Source organism: Taudactylus pleione, unplaced genomic scaffold, assembly GCF_031769625.1.
Source record: "Taudactylus pleione unplaced genomic scaffold, aTauple2 ptg000064l, whole genome shotgun sequence".
NCBI lineage: Eukaryota > Metazoa > Chordata > Amphibia > Anura > Myobatrachidae > Taudactylus > Taudactylus pleione.
This window is the reverse complement of record NW_028284466.1, coordinates 5,606,980-5,626,325: the sequence shown is the minus strand read 5'-3', so window position 1 is coordinate 5,626,325 and position 19,346 is coordinate 5,606,980. Positions and strand designations below refer to the sequence as shown.

The 19,346-nt window shown below is 43.8% G+C and overlaps 1 protein-coding gene and 1 pseudogene across 1 annotated transcript in view; both read right to left on the bottom strand.

The window, feature by feature from the left end:
- The window catches only part of LOC148534765 (pinopsin-like), a 43,904-nt gene extending 26,305 nt beyond the window's left edge, over nucleotides 1-17,599 (bottom strand). The window contains 4 exon segments of the mRNA XM_088465853.1: nucleotides 9,348-9,521; nucleotides 9,523-9,548; nucleotides 9,551-9,682; nucleotides 17,254-17,599. Of these exon segments, the coding sequence (XP_088321979.1) occupies nucleotides 9,348-9,521; nucleotides 9,523-9,548; nucleotides 9,551-9,682; nucleotides 17,254-17,599 (678 nt within the window).
- Nucleotides 5,261-7,947, bottom strand: LOC148534766 (uncharacterized; annotated as a pseudogene).
- Nucleotides 17,600-19,346: the final 1,747 nt, after the last annotated feature.

Here is a 19,346-nt window from a genome sequence, read left to right as displayed (position 1 = left end):
AAAACAATACACTGTAAAAGTGATAAAAAATGTAGTGGGGGCGTGGCCTAGCTGTCAGGCAGATCGGACGTGTTCCTGCACTGCTCCCGGGACAGTCCCTCTAATATACAGACCCCGTTGGTTCTGAGGGTCCTCTGCCCCTACCTGGTCCCTTGTGGGTCTGCTCTCCTTCCGTCCGAGCTCCGTGGGCAGAATTGTGGCTCCGGAGACCCCGCGGCCTACCTTACCTCCAGAAGCCGCGGGATAAATTTTGGACTCTGCCGCCGCTTCCCAGGCCTGTGTTTACTTCTCACCGCTCTGCAGGCCTGCTCAGCCTTGCTGGGACCCCGGGTGAGACTCCACATACCCTCCTGGGCCCGGGTGGAGGCGTCTGCGCTTGTTGCCGTGAATCGCGGGAGGCGCCATCTTGAGGCCTCCCTTCTCCCATAGAGGTCTCTGGATAAGGCAAGGAGTGGAGGGGGAGTGCATCCGAGGGTTGACCAGGCTGTCCTACTGTCCTGCCTGTGTCTCTGACCAGCCTGCTTTGCCCTATACTGGCTCCTGATGTTACTGGCTTGCCTCTTACAGGGATAAGGCAAATAAGACACTCATTATTATCTTTCCTTGGAGGAGCTTTCTTCTGTGTAAGATCTGTGTCCTCCCTGCACTCAGTGGACACTAAGCCTTCAAATGCATGTCCTGACAGCCTTAGCCATGATATAAATATAAGGCAGTGAGGGGAAAGTGTAATATGACACCCATTTTCTGCTATGCCTAGTTATCCATCCTTTCCTTACTACGTCAATTTGCTCTGATATGTTCCCTCATGGGGAGACGCAGTATTGCTAAACGCCCTGCTGCCACTCCAGTTAAACCTCCACCTAACACTGCGTTCCATACTCTATTTGGCGTTTCCACATCAGCGACTGGTACTCCTCCAGGTCCTACCTCTCCACATATGGCTTCAGGGAGCTCTGATGGAGGCTCTACCCCGCAGTCTCATTCACCCCATCTTACTCCACCTGTTCCTGCTAATTCGTCCGATATTGGGGAGATTCTGCAACATATACGGTCCTTGCCGACTCGACAGGATATTCAACAGGATCTACACTTATTGGAACAAAGAATTCAGGAAACAGTCCAGACTCACATCTCCTCCATCCGTTCGGACCTCACTCACGTAGCAGAGAGAGTGGTTTCCTTGGAAGATCACGTGGATTCTGTCGATACCCAGCTTGGCGACTGCAACATTTTGCTCTCTCGCCACTCTCGTATATTGTTGGAAATGCAGCGTAGACTGGATGATGTTGACAACAGGGGTAGACGTAACAATTTGTGGATCCGTGGGGTCCCCGAAGATATTACCCAGTCGGGAATTGAAGATGCTCTCACTAAAATATTTAATGAACTTCTGCATGTTGACCTGGATACTAGGATCCAATTTGACCAAGCTCATAGGGCTTTGCGCCCTAAGGGTATGCCCTCTGAAAAACCCAGAGACATTATATGTCGACTGCACTACTATACGGTGAAGGAGCAAATTCTACGACAAGCCAGACAAACTAAAGAGATCGACTTCAATGGATGTTCAGTACAGATTTTCCAGGACCTCTCGTGGTCAACGCTTCATCAGAGGCGCCTCCTCCACCCACTCACAGAGGAATTACACAAGCGGGACATTAAATTCCGCTGGGGCTTTCCGCTAAGTATACAAGTGATGCATGAGGGGAAGCTTCATATTCTTCGAGAATCTGCTCAACTGCCCCAATTCTGTTCTTCTCTTGGTCTGCCTACTGTTTCGGTCCCTAACTGGCTGGATTTATTGAATACCAGCGTTCCCTTGTCATCTCGTAGGGAGACCTGGCAGCAATCTCGAGGTTCAGACGTAGACCGGGAAGAGATCCTGCAGCTGAGAGCGAGGAAACTACTTGATCAGGAAAGTTATGATTATCCGTAATCTCCCTTTGTGTACTCATTGCCTTTTTGTGGACTTCTCGTTGATATATGCTCTTTTCCTATACATTATAGGATGCTAGTTGCTGTTATATGTACATCTATTTGAGATCCTGTTATTTGTTTACATAGGTCCCAATAGGCCTTGAGCAGTTCTTCTGTTTAGCTTGATCTTTTTCATGGCTATCTCTAATCTACTAGCTAAATGTCTTTCTATTGATCTTACATATTTTTTTGTTCTAGGCGACTATTTGTTTTTCTATTAATTTAGATAGGTCCCATTTGTTTTTGTTTTTTTTGGACCTATTTGGGGTGTCATGTTCATTACTACCCTCCTATTTCCCCCTACTCCGTTGTGTATACAATGTCCATGGACCCCTTAGGGGCTTTCATGGCCTTTATTAAGGAGTTTCATTTTTATGCTATTTTCATTTTCAGTTTTGAATTGAGATTGCTAACATGCCCTTTGTTTTTTATGATTTGTTCTGTGTTTTTTTTGTTTTTTCCTCATTTCCTTTTTTCCTTCCTTCCCTTTTGTGTCTCTTTCTCCCTCGTAATTGTTTTGCTGATAGACACTATCTGTATGCAGGTATTTGATTTATGTACGCAACATTCAAGACGCTCACCCACACACTTTAAATATGGCTAAGTTATCTATTTTTTCTAACAATGTAAAGGGTCTTAATATACCGGAGAAACGATCCAGTCTTTAACATACGTTGCAAATGGATAAGGTAGATATAGCTTTTCTCCAGGAGACGCATTTTAAGAAAGGTGTGGCCCCGTCTTTACGCTCTCGTTATTTTCCAGTGGGGTACTTTAATGATATCTCCGAAGCCAAGGCTAGAGGGGTGGCCATCTTGTTTTCTAAACATCTAGTGCTTTCTGATATCTCAGTTGTGCATATTGGAGATGGTAGGGGTTTATTAGTTAAGGTTACCATAGCCAACCAAAAATATTCCCTGGTAAATTTATATGTACCCAACAGGGGTCAGTCTGGCTTTCTACGTAAGTCGTTAGAATCGATAGAGGACCAGTTGGAGGGCATCCGAGTGGTCGGTGGAGATTTTAATTGGGCCTTGGAGCCTTCTCTTGATACCACTTCTGGTTCTCTGCGTACCTCTATTAAAGAGACTAAGAAATTTAGACTGACATTGCATGATTTCCAATTGGTAGATACCTGGGGACTCTTACACCCAGCAGAGAGGGATTACACCTTTTATTCTTCCCCACATAATTCTTATTCCCGCATTGACTATATTTGTGTAGACCATTCCCACTTAGAGCTTCTTGCAGATGCCACTATTGGGCAGATTTCCGGTTCTGACCACGCCCCAATATCTCTAACTTTGTACCTTCGCGATCCTCCCCCACGCCAGTGGTAATGGAAGCTCAATTAACAATTCCTTCGTGATTCATACTGTAAGGATCAAATTGGGGAAACCCTGAGAGAGTACATTTCTCATAATCTCACGGATGATGTTTCACCCGTCTAAATCTGGGAAGCTCACAAATGTGTGGTCAGAGGTAAATGTATTCAGTTAGGGTCCTATCTTAAAAAAAAGAAAACTGAAAGCAGGGATGCTTTGTTATCCAAAATCCGGATGCTCGAACTTACCCATAAAAATACTATGGCCTCTGATATATTTGTAGAACTTCAAAAGGCTAGAGATGCTCTTAACAATTTACTATATGAAGGGGCTAGGAGAGAGTTTCGAAGATGTCGCCATAAGTACTATCGTTGGGGGAACAAACCAGGCAAAATGTTGGCTAGGGCTCTTAGAGCTCAGAGATCCCTGACTTATCTCCAATGTATCAAGGATCATATGGGCAAACTTTGTCATACAGACAAAGATATTGCAGCAGTCTTTCAGTCTTTCTACTCTACCCTATATAACCTAGGTCCGGATAATGTGAATTTAGATCATACAGCTCGGGTATCGCAGATTCAGAGGTATCTAGAAGAAATAGTTTTTTCTACTCTCCCCGAGGCGGTGACAAAGGCTCTGGATTCCCCTTTTACAGAAGACGAATTATCTGCTGCTATTAAGTCCTCCCCTTCTGGTAAGAGTCCCGGACCTGATGGCTTCACGTTGTCTTACTACAAGGCGTATCAAGACATTCTCTTGCCGCTTTTGTTAAGGGCCTGTAATGCTGTTTCAGCGCATACCCCTTTTTCCTGTCAATTGCTTGCAGCACACATTACGGTCGTCCCTAAGGAGGGCAAGGATCCAACATTACCGGCGAGTTATCGTCCGATATCTCTTCTAAATGTAGACGTTAAGCTTTATGCGAAGCTCATAGCCAATCGGCTTAAGCCTCTTCTTCCGTCTATCATCCCAGGTAGAGAGGCGAAAGACAATACCACCAAGGTCCTTGACCTGATACACCATGCAGTCTCCTCTGACATTCTCATGATGCTTCTCTCCACTGATGCTGAGAAGGCATTCGACCGGGTGGATTGGGGCTTCATGACAGGGGTGTTGCAGCGCTTAGGTTTGCGTGAAGTCTTCCTTTCAAAAATCCTGGCTCTTTATAGGGCCCCTTCGGCCCAGATAAGAGTGAATGGGATTTTGTCGGCTCCAGTCCATATATCGAATGGTACTCGTCAGGGCTGTCCGCTCTCTCCCTTGGTTTTTTGTACTGTGCATGGAAGCCCTGGCAAGGGCAATTAGAGCAAACCCTAATATAACTGGCCTTAAAGTGGGTTCACAAGACTATCGCCTTGCCCTCTTTGCGGATGACCTGCTAGCGATATTAACTAATCCAGTTATCTCTCTCCCTAACTTAATGAGAGAATTCCAGCGTTTTGGGGATCTCTCTAATTTTAAGATTAATTATAGTAAATCTGTTGCCTTAAATGTCACCGCTTCGGTTGAGACAGTGTCTGCACTTAGTGCCTCCTTCCCCTTTAAATGGCAGGCTTCTTTTCTTAAGTATTTAGGCATCTGTATCCCTAGACGTATATGTGACTTGTTTGCCCTTAACCATACACCATTGCTTAGCTCCATTCGTAAGGAATTGGATCGGTGGGGTATGCAGGGGTTTTCGTGGCTGGGCCATCTAAATATCTACTGCAGACTACACCGATTGCCTTACCCTCTAGCTTCTTGTCGGAAGCACATACCCTCATCCGAAAATTTGTCTGGGGGGGTAGAAAGCCCAGATTTAAACATGAAGTGCTTTTTAGCGGGAAATGCAGGGGAGGCCAACAATTGCCAATGATATCCACATACCATCAGGCCATTATACTCGGTAGAGTTCTGGACTGGACTCGGGGCACAGTGGGTAAGCAATGGGTGGAACTGGAGGTGGAATCATCCAATCTTCACTTGAGCACTTTGCCGTGGTGCTCTAAAATTGCTCGTTCCTCACACCCAATAGTTGGCCCTACATTGGAAATATGGAAAAAATTGCGTGCTAAATCTGGGATTTCTTCAGTAATATCTCCTCTTACTCCTATCCTTTATAATCCCCTTTTCCCTCCCGGGACCTCAGGGCGGTTTTCCTCCACATGGTCTGATGCAGGGATTTCTAGGGCAGGCCACCTTGTGTCCAATGGTCAATATATAACTTTTTCAGATTTTTGTAACAATACTTCTCTTACAAACCAAAGTCTCTGGGCCTACATTCAGATTAGACATTTTGCCTCTTCTCTTGGGGGCCCTTCAGTATTTGCTAGAGATATGACACCCTTTGAATCTATGTGTTCGCAACGGCAGTCTCCCACACATATAATTTCGGGTATATACAAGATTTTATTACATAACATGTTTGAAGATGACCCTCTTTTTGTAAAGGCCTGGGATAGAGACTTTATTAAAAAAGACATACATATTAATTGGGATAAAGTGTTCCAAGTTACTAGTATGTGTTCCAATAGTTTGGAGATTTTGGAAACGCAGTATAAGGTAATGACAAGATGGTACCGCTGCCCGGTCATTCTCCATAAATGCTATCCCACGGTGTCCCCTGTCTGCTGGAGATGTTTTGGGGAAACAGATACGATGATGCACATCTGGTGGGATTGTTCACTAATTGTCCCCTTTTGGGTAGGGATAATAGCCTTGGCTTCGGAGATATTAGGTTACTCTGTATCATCTGGTCCGGACTTCTGGCTGCTCTCCCATACATCTGACCCGATTTCTCTTTATAAAAAGTCCCTTCTTCGACATATTAATAATGCTACTAGGGCGGTACTCCCAGTTCGCTGGCGCTCTCGGATCCCTCCGACAGTGTGGGATTGTTGTCAACGCCTTGACTTTTACATGACCATGGATGATGTCCTTTACTCAGCCCCTGAGAAACATTCTGAGTTTATTGCTATGTGGTCCAGCTGGATTGATTTTAAATCCTCAGCCTCATATGCAGCCCTCATTCCACAACCTTAATTTCTAAATATTTCTGGTGTTCTGGTTTAGAGTTCGGTACATCCAGTGTATATTTGCCCTCTCCCTCCCCCTCGTCCCCCTCTTTATCTTTCCCTCTCTATTATTTTTCTTCCCCATCTTTTTTCTTTTCCTTATTTTTCTGATTATTTTATAGTGAAGTACGCTATACTTTAGACTTTACTAAATTATTTTAGTTTTGGTTTCTGGTTTTTGTATGTCTAAGTATGGATCTGTATTATTGTGCTTTTTCATGTACAATACTGTGTTTTGTATTGATTCTTTTTTGCTGCAAAAGTATGTCTTGTGCTTTGAAAATTAAGAAAATAAAGAATGAATAAAAAAAATGAAAAGTGCCTTCACCCAAAAAACATTATAATTTTAGCCACACAATATAAAAAACAAAACTAAAATAGCAAATGTTCCGGCCATGTTTGCGGCATTTGCCTATACACTGTATACTGTGGTGACTCTTGGTTTGTTTGTGTTGTGTTAGGGTTAGTGCTAGTGTTGTAATAATTGGGCCCCATATTGCACTGCCCAAATCTGTGTTCTGGGTACACTAGGGCCTGTGGTAATGCCTGTGTTTGGTTGGGAAAACCACGAGCAAATGTGCGCTCAAAAAAAGACATCTGTCTCTCCTGCATATCCATTAATTGCCTCATAAATGACTGCTGCATTTGCCTTTCGGACTCTAGAAACCGATCCAATCTAGCATCCTCCTGCCTCTAAATATCGGCATTCAATTCGTGGAGATGCTCCACGATCACAGAAGTCATCGCTCTAGCCGCTTGCTCCGACCTGTTGAGCTTCTTCTTTTTGGGTGGCACATTGTAGACTGCAAAGGGGAGAAACAAAAAAAAATATATAATATGCACTGAGCCGACGTAAAGATAGCAGTGGTGTTTATGTACATGTGCTTGTGGCCTTCTATCTACCTGCACGCTAGCAGCACTCTGCAACAGTTACCATTTGGATTTAAGTGAATGTAGTGTGTGTGTGTGTGTGATGTGTTTTTATTTTTTAAAATACTATTAGCGCGTAGCGGAGGGGTCTTTTTAGGGGGCGCAGTCTCTGAGCTTGTCTCAACTACCTCATCTATGGTGGAAGCCATACTGTCAGCATTCACAGATGAATCCATCCTGTCAGCATTCACAGATGAATCCATCCCACTACCTTCTCCAGGCTCATCGGTCAGTAGGAGCAGTGATGTTGGTCTGCTTTGCGAGGACGGCATGGTAACCTGTGTAGCCGGTACCTCTTGACTGTCCTCTTGCTGGCTGGTGCAGGATGGCGCAATTGAGGAGGACAGTGCTATGGGGTTGAAAGCGCTTTATTTCCAAAAGCGCTGTAGCACAATTGGTAATGCACCCATTCCTTGCGGCCTGCACCACTGTTGTTGCGGTTATGATCGTGCACTTTAGTGAACTGCTTACGCAAGGCCTTCAATTTATTTGCCACTTGCTGCTACGTGAGTTTTATCCCTCGGGACTCCAGCATCTGGGCTATATTGTGGTACACTACTGCATCTTTCACTGTGCCGGTCATCTGGTGCTTAATTTCTTCCTCTGCCCTGATGAGCAGTAGCTCTGATATCGGCATCGGTCCAGTTCGTGGCAGCACACATGCTGCTGTAGTAACAGGGTGTGGCTCAGGCTGCTGTTATGGCTGTGTATCAGCCTGCGTTTGTAGCTGCTGGTCAAGCTGTGGTGCAGGCTGCAATTCTGACTGTGGCTGCCTGTGTATCAGCCTGCGTTTTGTGGGAATTGGTCAGGCTGTGGTGCAGGCTATGTGCAGGTTTGGCATGCAAGTAATGGCTGAGTGTGCGTCTCTCTGCAGGGCCCTGACAAATGACATCATCTGCCAGCGCCCCAGAAGCTCCAATCAGCTAATAGCAGAATATAGCCGGGTCAAATAATCCGGGTAGCACCCGTTCACACTGCCGCATGACACGGGAACAACCGTTTTCAACCCTGCTCTCAACCCGAGTAAGATTGCCCGGTAAATCGACCCAGGTTATTTTTTTGGGAGCCGTTCACACAGAGCCTCAACCCTGATCGACCTGGCAATAACCCAGGTTATTTGTTTGGTGTAAAAGGGGTATAAGTATCTAGTCACCAACTTCCATTAGTGAACTGACACAGCATCACAACATGACACCTCAGCCACAACAGCAAAAACCTGAGCACCAAAGAACATAACAGCAAATCCATCTGACAGTGCAACTGTACCACATTATGGCTGCATATAAGTATAGCAATATAACAACACAGCGGTATAACTGTGCAGCACTTTGACAATCCACTAAAAACATCACAACAATATAAAATGCTCATAAGCAGTAAAATAAACTTTTCACACTTACCACAGCAAAGCATTAGTTTGGTCATCAACACTGAACCGATTGATTCAGCAGAGTAAATTAAATGTTTGCACAGTAAAGATCAGCCCCCTGGACAATTGCCTTCCAGTTCTTCCCAGCATGCAGCCATATGCCCTGCACAGGATAGTTGGAAGGCCAGTCAGACCTGGTGACCAATACAACCTTTCCTTATTGGAAGGCCTAACAGAGGCTATTGCTGTCTGGTTGACCTGCCCACCACAGGCTCTCTGGGACAGACCCTTTGAATAATGGAACATGGTCTAAATATTTAAGCATAACTATGCTAACTTAAATAAACAAAATAACAAATAGACATGGGGTAAAGTGCCACAAGGAAGGAGGGAGAGGACCATATGGGTCCCAAAATAACGGCATGCAACCTGATGTAAAACCTTATGAAAAGAAACAGAGCAGCTAAATAAGGAAACTTTCTTATGATTTGAACGTTGATTCATTCATGTGTTCATGTTTGTACAAGATTTGTGCTCAATTATGCCTCAAAATGTAGAAAAAAAACCCCTAATAAAACAACAGGTTGCAGAATATCAGTATTTTCATATTGTTTTTGTCACTTCCTTTCACAATGTACTGTAAGCAAAATGTAAGGTAAGTTATTAAAGTTAAGCAAACAAAAGTAAACTTACCCCCCGGATTACTTTGACAATGTGTCCATAGCTAAATATCATGATGAGCAGAGGTAAGACCAGGCAGAACAGGAAGAGGCACAGAATGTACGACACGTTGTTGTGTGACCGGGAGTGCCAGACTACGGAACAGGTGGTTCCTGAGCTTTCCAGACCATAACTGCTCCAGGCTCCAGCCAAAAAGAGGCGGCATTGTCCAAACAGAGAGTAGATCCAGGATCCAACAATACAAGCACAGGCATTTCTGTAGTTAGAGGCATCAACCTTTGAACATTTCAGCACTGTAAGGTAGCGTTCATATGATAACATGGACAGAGAAACCAGGGACACAATGCCTAGGATGAAACACGTGAGACATATAATGCTAATAGTGTTAAAAGGATAGTAACATTTCTAAAATACATACACTACAAATATATACAAGGCTATAAGAACAATATAAAAAGCACAACAGTACGAATTAAACAGAAAATGTAAATTAAAAAAATCAGTACTGACTATTATAGTTGATAAAAGTTGGGACCAGCTCCTTGTTCCTCCGTATGTCGGCTTACCCACCATTACCCTTCCCTGGTCCTGTTCTACCCCCATCCTGTCCAGGAAGATTAGTACCATGTCTCCTGTCTGAGGTGCTCAGGGTGCCCAGTACAAGAAGGGAGATAGGGCCTGACTCAGAGTAATACTCTATTGTATTCGCAGCTGCATTCACGTTCACAAATAATGTGTAAAGATATGCTAATGCCTGCTAACATATCCCCGCCTGAGATAGTGTGCGCCGGACTGAGCAAATGTTGCTACACCCACTTACCCTATCTGCATTGTGTGCAAATCCCCCAGGAGTTGAAAACACACCACCATCGACACAACATCGGATGCACATCGACAGCTCGAGTAAGTCCTAGGCTGCGCAGATTCCAACTCAACTCTCTCTCTAAAAATGGCCTCTGAGGCTGTGGTTCTGTGTTTGGGAACATGGCCTTTATCGCACACACACACCCTTAGATCTCCGTTAACACACCCAGAGGGTTCTGCTGTGCAGTATGTAGCAAGTGGGGTAGGTTTAGCTTGACGCATTTCTCGGCTCTTGCCGTTTCATCACTGCTTCTTCACTGCTTCTTGATGAAACGGCAAGAGCCGAGAAACGCGTCAAGCTAAACCTACCCCACTTGCTACATACTGCACAGCTGAACGCTCTGGGGTATTTCCCTCTGCACCGCACCTTAATCCGTGTCTCCGGACAATGCTGCAGGGATACCTATCCACTGAACACTAAAGGAGCTCCGACGGACATACACACGCGGCCACGAGTGCACTCGTTAAGGATTAAACCTGGATGGCCCTGCGCTGTGGAAACCCCTAAACCGGATTCAGACGGTACCATACTGACATCAATTAGTGGTACAAATAATTGCTTTTTTAGCGTGATCCATCCCCCTGTGTTTGCACTATAATCATTGTCTCTGTGCATACTAAGTATGCCTCAGAATCGGGACTCCAATTCTCTGCAAGTGAATTCTTTCTATGAGAGGAGATGGTATTAGCGGTGTTCATTTGGAAATCTATTTATTTATTTTTACATTTAATCTTTTTTATTGATAAATGCTGTGCATAAGGATTGAGACTTGATATAAACCCTTCTACTACTGGCTACTATTACAGATGCACAATTGAACCAGTTCAGCTGCTGATGTTTATCAATTAAACACAAGACGGGAGGATTTTTATTTATAACATCATACCCATTGCAGGACAATATTGATACAAACTGGCAGAACTGGCACATTAGCCACAAAATACGGCAGATCCAATAATCAGGGTACACAGGTTCATCCTTTAGGATCATTGCACCAAGTGTTTTTGCTATTTTTGATAATACCACATTCTTAGGCTATTTTTATGCTAATGTCACTATTTTGATGTTATTGTCATTGTTTTTCATGTGTATTGTTTTATTTATACTTGATTCCTTTTTTAATTTTTTTTCCTGCTTTTTGGGTCCTTTTAATGTTATAAAGATTTTTACCTGATTCATTATCTATAAGATTCTCATTATTTCATTGTATTCTGTGAGATTTTCACTCTCTTGTGGAATCTATCATTAAGGGCTCTATTTATTTACATTATTTTTACTAAAATAAAGTGATAAAAAGGGTGTTTTCACACCCATTTCACATTATTTTAGTATCACCTATAGTTATTACAGGGCAATTGGAGTAGAATTCGTAAAATTCTACTCCAACCCCTAAGTATCACTTATTTTTAGTAAGCAGATCGCATTTCCCATAATTGTAATGGGAAATTTGATCCGACCAGAGTTACTAAAAATAAATTGTAAAAAAATATCCGGGGAAAGCCCTGTGATAATAATGCCACCTGAAGATGGCGTTATCCAGGGTCTCCCCCGGTTACCGGACTCCTGCTCTGCTCTAAAAGGCAGAGCAGAGCCGGGAGCCGGTCCCAGTAATCAGCTGTGTGGTCTAAACAGACCTCAAGCTGATTACTGTTAAAAAAAGAAAAAAATTGTTACAATTTTTTTTTACTTACCTGACTTCAGGGACCAGTGATCGGGCCTCCGGTGATGTCTCCCCTCCGGTCAGCTGGTCTCCCATAGGACACTGTGGCCCGATCATCAGGTGATCGGGTCCCAGTGCAGTATTGGAGATCACCTGATCGGAGGCATCGAAGACATCACCGGAGGCACGGATCATGCAGGTAAGTGTAATTAAGGGAGGAGGGGTCGCGGGGGTCTGCGATCATGGGGGCGGGGCTTAGCACCGGGGGGGTAGCAGCAGTGGCCGGTCGGCGCATGCGCTGGCACTTTGTCACAGTATTTTTTGCGAAAATACCGTGACTAGTGTGCAGAGGGGATTCGCATGGACAGAGCTTTATCGCAAGCTCTGTCCCTGCAAAGGATTTGTAGTAAATCCCTGTGATATTGCCTGAATTCGCAATGCAAATTCAGTCGATAATATCACACTGCCATCTGCATTCAATATGCGGATTGTAGTAAATAGAGCCCTAAGTCATACTACCTTGCACAATATATATATACAACAGACCTTTGGAGATAGCGCTTCCATTTTGCATTGTAAAGCTTTTTAATTATTAGCATATTTTCGCAGCTGCAGTTCATATGAAATCGCAGCTGCATTTGTATTAGCGTCCATCTCTGAATCAGGCCCACTGTGAGACTTCTCACATGTACACATGTAGGGCTGTTAGTATGGCTACAATATGTCATCTATACAAAATGTTTATAAATAGAAAACTAGTAACAATATAATGACTACGCGTGTCAATATCAGCTAAAGTCTTAGGGGCCTCGTACCAAAGCTTGATTTGAGAGAAAATTGTGAGATATAAATCACCAACCAATCAGCTTCTAACTTACATTTTATAGGCTGTGTTTGAAAAATGACAGTTAGGAGCTGATTGGTTAATACTTATTTTCTCTCACAATTTTATCGCTCATCAAGGTTTGATACATAGGCCCCTTAATCAATAAATGTGTCCTTGTGTCTAGTGAAAAGAGAAACACATTAACACTCTATAATCTCTATACTGGAAAGGATCTATAATAATATAGCCTGAGGCAGCTTCCTTGTTATGGATGCAGCAAAACGAAGAGCTATTCATCATGTTGATGGAGCTAAAAATTCTTAAAGGATTGTAATTTCCTTGTTGAAAGAGAACACACAACTCAAATGTAAATGTTTATATTAAATTGTGTAAGGTGTGCTCCACTGAAATTGCAGTCTTAGGGGTCAAACCTGTTAGCCGTGACAGGGGTGAGTTGACATTGCAACAATGTGGAAATGCCTTGCAGCCCGATCTCGCCCCAGACTTACAGATTTTTGTACGCAACCCTATTGGGCAGAGCACATAAATCTGCAAGTCTGAAGGTACTGTAAGTGCGGCATATAGCCACACTTACTCGCACTCTAAGGGAACTCGCAGTTAACAGGATTGACCCACTTAGACAATGGAAAGGCCAGGTGCAGCCCTGTCCCTATAACACTTAGGGGTAAATTTACGAAGATGAGAGTTCTATTAAGAAGTGATGTTGCCCATAGCAACCAATCAGATTCCAGGTATTATCTTCTAGAAGGTGCTAGATAAATGAGAAGTAGAATCTGATTGGTTGCTATGGGCAACATTACTTCTTAATAGAACTCCCATCTTAGTAAATTTACCCCTAACTGTGCAGATTAAAGACTGACAAACACATAGTAATTCTGCAGCCAATATCGGGCAACTGACAGAGCGGCCTATCCATCATCGAAGGCCGTATGGCCTCCGATGATGAAGTTTTGAACTCGCTGCTAGGGATACTTTAGTATCCAACTCGCAGCGGGGAAAGCCTGACACTGGAGCAATTCATCATTTCTCCGGTGAGGGGACAACTGCTCTGAAAAGCAGTTGTCCTCGTGGAAAGTATTGCAGCTACTTCTGTAGCTGCGTTACTTACCTGCTCCCCGTCGTTCCAGCAACGCATGCGTGACCTCGGGTCACACATGCGCAAAGCCGCCGGGAGGGAGTGAGGAGGCGGCGGAGGGATCCATATTCCTATTCCCATAGGAAGGAGCGGGGATCCAAGAACAAGCGCTGTCTGAAGATGGAGCTTGTTCTCGGCAGCAAACTCCGAAAACTTTCAGTTTTCGGAGTTTGTTGAATGCCGGGGGGGTCCTATCGGACCCCTAATGATGAATGGCCTGGTAACTTAAAAATGCGGCAACTGGCGTTGCCGCATGGTTACTGGGCCATTTATCTGTTGATGAATAGGCCCAAATAATAACAAAACATGTATAGTTCCAAAAGCGACTACACTGCCAGATAATGGTCATTTTAAAAATTGATAGAAGAAATCTTCTGTCGCATTTTAAACAATCCTATCAACCTATGTGAGCAGCTGACCACTTAAAGTGGGTACACACCTAGCAGATATATCTGCAGATGATGGTCGTTTATATACACTGAACGACCATCATCTTCCAGGTAGCCGCGGGCCCCGTCTGCGATGAAACCGGAAGGGATCTCATCACTCACCCAAAGGACAAATGACTGAATCACTCCCCCTATTTGGATAACCACATTCGTGACCAAACAGGATGATGGTTTTGTCACTGGATACCTTAAGAAATGCTTCTTTACTATCTATATCACAGGTTTTCAAACTCAGTCCTCAGGACCCCAAACAGTGCATGTTTTCCAGGTCTCTTCACAGAAACGCCGGTGAAATAATTAGCTCTACCTGTGGTTCTTTTAAAATGTGTCAGTGAGCAATGACTACACCTGTACACCTGTCTGGTGACCTTCAAAACGTGACCTGTGTGGGGTCCTGAGGACCGAGTTTGAGAACCTGTGATCTACAGTATATTATAAAATATCCAGTCTTCCTTCAGTAGTGAAAATCTATCTATAACTCTAAATAAGTTGGTGACACATGCCATCTTCTTACATACATAGACACTGTACATACATTTAGGGCTGGTACCCAGAGGTGACCGCCTACCATTGTCTCCTGTATTTCCGCCCCTGCCTTCCAGCCTGTAGCCAGGCAGTGAATGACTGTCAGCATGCTGCTTAGTCGATGGCTGGAGCTGTATAATTACAGCTCTGTATCTATTTCCAATAAAAGCCTGTAGGCTTCTTTCTGTGTCCTGCACTGAGAGGGATCCAATTGAATCCCTCTCAGTGTGCCCGGTGGCGCGCATGCGCAGAATGACGCCAGTGGGTCATAAAATAAGAAGTCCCTCTGTTGCAAAGGACAGCTCTTAATGGGAGAGCTACCCTTTGGCAATAATATCTCTGGTATGTACCTAGAAAATGGCAGTGTGTACCAGATAAGTGGCAGAATGTACAGCATCAGGGATGCGATGCTTAGTATTTCCCGCCCCCATGCACATGCAGGTGCTGATAAGCTGGCTTACACATGTATTCATTGACACCTAGCTGGTATGGCAAGTGGCAAGACAATTCTTACACACTTGGCGATATTTACCCGATCTGGCCGATTCCGACGCATTGGAACGACAGATTGTGTAAAATATGCCCAAATCGTGAGTCCCCACTCACGATCACGATGAGATACGTGTCCCCGCTCGTCGTACATCGCATAGTCAGATCTGCCGTGCTGTAGGGCAGATCTGCCAATCTGGGACACAGTGCACTGGAAAAAGTCTGGATGCACGATAGACCGTTTGTAAATTGGACACTTTAAACACCAAATCGTGTGCAGAGCTGCCGGGGAGGAGTTTCAAGGGAAATCGTACACATCGTGGGCTCGTGTGCACATCATCAAGTGTGTAGGCACCTTTACCGCTGCCGGACAGTGCCGACAGGGAGCTGAGCATAGCGCAGCTACCACAGTGACATTTTCTTAATAAATAGCTTAAAAGAAGATTTTCTATCACTGCATCAAACAGTTCTAAATTGTCATAAATGATTTATATGATTAAAACAAATAGATTAAATTGATGAGTCTTTAAAACACTGACAGAAGCATTTTGAACGATTGTCCACAGTGCTCAGTAAAAATGCTCTCCCATAAAAACACATTACATTGCAGCACAGACCGTTTTATTATCTCATTATAAGCTGTAAGATATAAAGGCACTTTCCCAGCTGTAATAAAAATACTATAAAAATAAAGTGTGAATGCTTCTGAAGCTGGAAATGTGCACATGTGACGCTACCATAAAACCCCCATAAAAAATAACATCTGTACTTGAATTATTGTAGAAGATGTTTATTAAAGAGCTCAGGGGCAGAACTACGGGAGACAATGGAGGCGCCTGCCGCCGGGCTCCAGCTCTGAAGGGGCACCTCCTCCATTGTCCACAACATATTTACCCCACTTAGGGCTGTAACTATGTACCCGGAGAGTACCGTCACGGCTGCCCAATATATGGCACCCCTTCCCGGCACCTGAGAAGCCACCATACAGTAGTGCAGAGCTCCATGCCAGACCATCAGCTGCTGCCTTCATCTATCTATAGCCTGTCTGCATGCGAATTGCTATATTACAGTGTCAGGGGCTGTGACAGGGGGGGCACAAAATTATAAATTGCCTCCAGGCATCTGGTATGAACTTACGCCACTGAAAGAGCTGTAAATGAATACAGGGCTGGATAGCAGGTACAAATGTGCGAATAGAATAGGAATATACAAGATACAGAAGACAGTGTATTCATAAGCTGGGAAGGTAAAATGCTGCAGTTGAAAAGGTAAAAAAAGAATGGGTGTAAGATTATGGGGTATGGGTTCCTTATATTATGTTGACAATGACCATTTTGACATAATGGCGACTGTGTGATGAAGTCGACATGATCATGTCAACAATCATGTTGGCACTGATAAAATATTCACATAGTCATGTAATTTCTAATGTATCCCTAGCCCTAACCCCTAAACCTAATGCTGAAGTTGATAATTTCACTGTCACCATGTCCTATATCAACATTTTGTCCATGTCGACATTTTCCACGTTAGATGTCGTCATTTTAACCATATTGACAATCATAACTGTTGACATTATAAATGTTGACATTGGAAAGTCAACAAGCTGACTGCACACCATGGGATATATTATTTACCAATAACAATGAATGAAAATAGGGAAGGAAATATACGGTAAAGTATACACTGGATAATATGCTGAAAACAAGACAAGAGAAGGCGGCATGCAGGGATAGTGTATGTAGTATAGATGCGCTGGGAGTGTACTAGACAGTAAAGTTAACAGTGTAAAATTTGTATTGAGTTTGTATGGAGTAATATTGTGGAATAAATGTGCATTTTATGTTGTAGTTTGTCTGAGTTCATGCACGAGATCTAACACAGGCAGGAACTCAAAGGAGTTAAATCTCAGTGTCAGTGGGTGCATGATTTCATCGGGGGTACTCACCGAACAAGGAGTTGCAGAAGCCGTACCACTTGCAGCCCTGCTGCCCAATCACCCACTCCCCGGACACACTGGCTGCGAAGCTGAAGACACAGACCAGCAGGTCGCTGACACTGATGTTCAGCAGGATCATGTTGATGGGGGTCCGCACAGCTGCAAACTTGGCAAAGATGAGCAGCACCAGAGCATTGTACAGGGACCCTAGCAGCAGGATACAGCCCAGGCACACAGCAACCACGGTATGAGCTGTCCTGCTCAGCCCGGGCGTGGATGAGGAGCCCTCGCTGTTGTCCTCCAGACTGATATTAAGCGTCGTGCTGTCATTGTACATGTCCAGGACGGGCACCATCTCCACTGATATAGGGACTGTCATCCATGGCAGGGGCTACACACATTATAGAACGATTAGTGGTACTACTATACTCCCCCCTTGTGGAGGATTTTCTTACAGAGCCACATGACTGGAGGGTGGGATGTACATACAGGACAGGGGTGAGGAGGGGGGGGTTCAGGATGAGGGTAATGTAGTATGTAATTATGGAACTATAGCATGTGTGCTGGTCTTCATGACTTCTCAGAATTAATCATGAACCTAATCAGATGCTGAAATGACTTTTTGTAGCCTGTGCTCCACAGATCAATGCTGTAGTGTGTTCGCCTTATCTTAAGCCAGCATATAAATAAGGTGATTGCAGGCTGACAGGGATTTATTTTCACATTCTTTATAACATAGCTTTATATTATCTAGGAGAACGCAAGCTCAGGCTACTTCCTGCTATCTGTACAATCCTGCCATGTTCTTATGCTGCATACACACAGTCAGATTTTGCTGGAGATATGAACGATAACGATTGTAAAAATCGTTCATATCTTTGACATGTAGGGCATGCATCGATGAACTACGCGTGTTCCCGCATGTCAGATAACGATCTCTGACATCGACTGTGTTTGCAGTCAGATTTTGACGATTTCATTCATTTTAATACTGTCAGAAATCGTTCAATCGTTCATCGTTGATGAAATCGTTCAAATCGTTGTTGAAATCGTTCATCAAATCTGACCGTGTGTAGACAGATCTAGAATAAATAGAGATAGATAGGTTTTTGTTTTTTTTAAAGCTAAGTGGTCTGTTTTATTATACTGCTATCCCCATACTGTAAACGGGACCCAGGTTGGACAAACGGGGTTACCTGTTTACGCTGCAGGATTTCATGGGTCGTTCCCATGTTAAACCCTGCACGTTACCTGGGTTGGATTGCTGGGTCACTCGACCCGGGAATCCAACCCTGTCCCCTTTTACACCTAGAAGCAACCCGGGTTAAGCCTGCAATAACCCGGGTTTTAGCTGGTGCCCCACAGCAAGAACCCTCAAGGACACTAGTAAAGCCAAGTATTAGTGGCTCTTTGGTCACAAGAATTTGCGTGTCCTCTATGGCAGTGTGCCCTGGCAGACAGACACTTTAACGTGAAGCTCAGTCCTGTACTGATGTAATCTTGTGTATATATATATATATATATATATATATATATATATATATGGTGCAGAGGTTCGGCACTCTGGATGAAACTGCAAAAGCCGGGGTGCCCTCCTAAATAGTTAATATAAACAACAATGATCCTCCTGTGTGAGGTACAAAGACTCCCCAGGATCGTAGCAAAAAAGAGGAGGCACTCCCTTGTAAAGTAGAAAAAGTATCATATAATTTTCACATGGTAAAAATTAGTACAGAGGCATGTCAACGTTTCAAGGTCCGCAGACCTTTTCGTCAGGACTGTACAACAAGCATCAATTGATGCTTTGTACCTCACACAGGAGGTTAAATGTTGTTTATATATATATATATTATTATTATCGTTTATTTATATGGCGCCACAAGTGTTCCGCAGCGCCTTACAAGGTACATAACCAAAAAGTGACACAGTAAAATACAATACAATGAAGGACAAGGACATGGATAATATACATTGATACATAGGTAGCCATAACACCCAATTAAGCAACAAAGCATAGGCACCAAGTGTTAGGTGTCCTAGTGGTGAGTAAGAAGTAGATGAACATAAAGTAGGGAGAAGCACAAGATCGGATCACTCTTTGA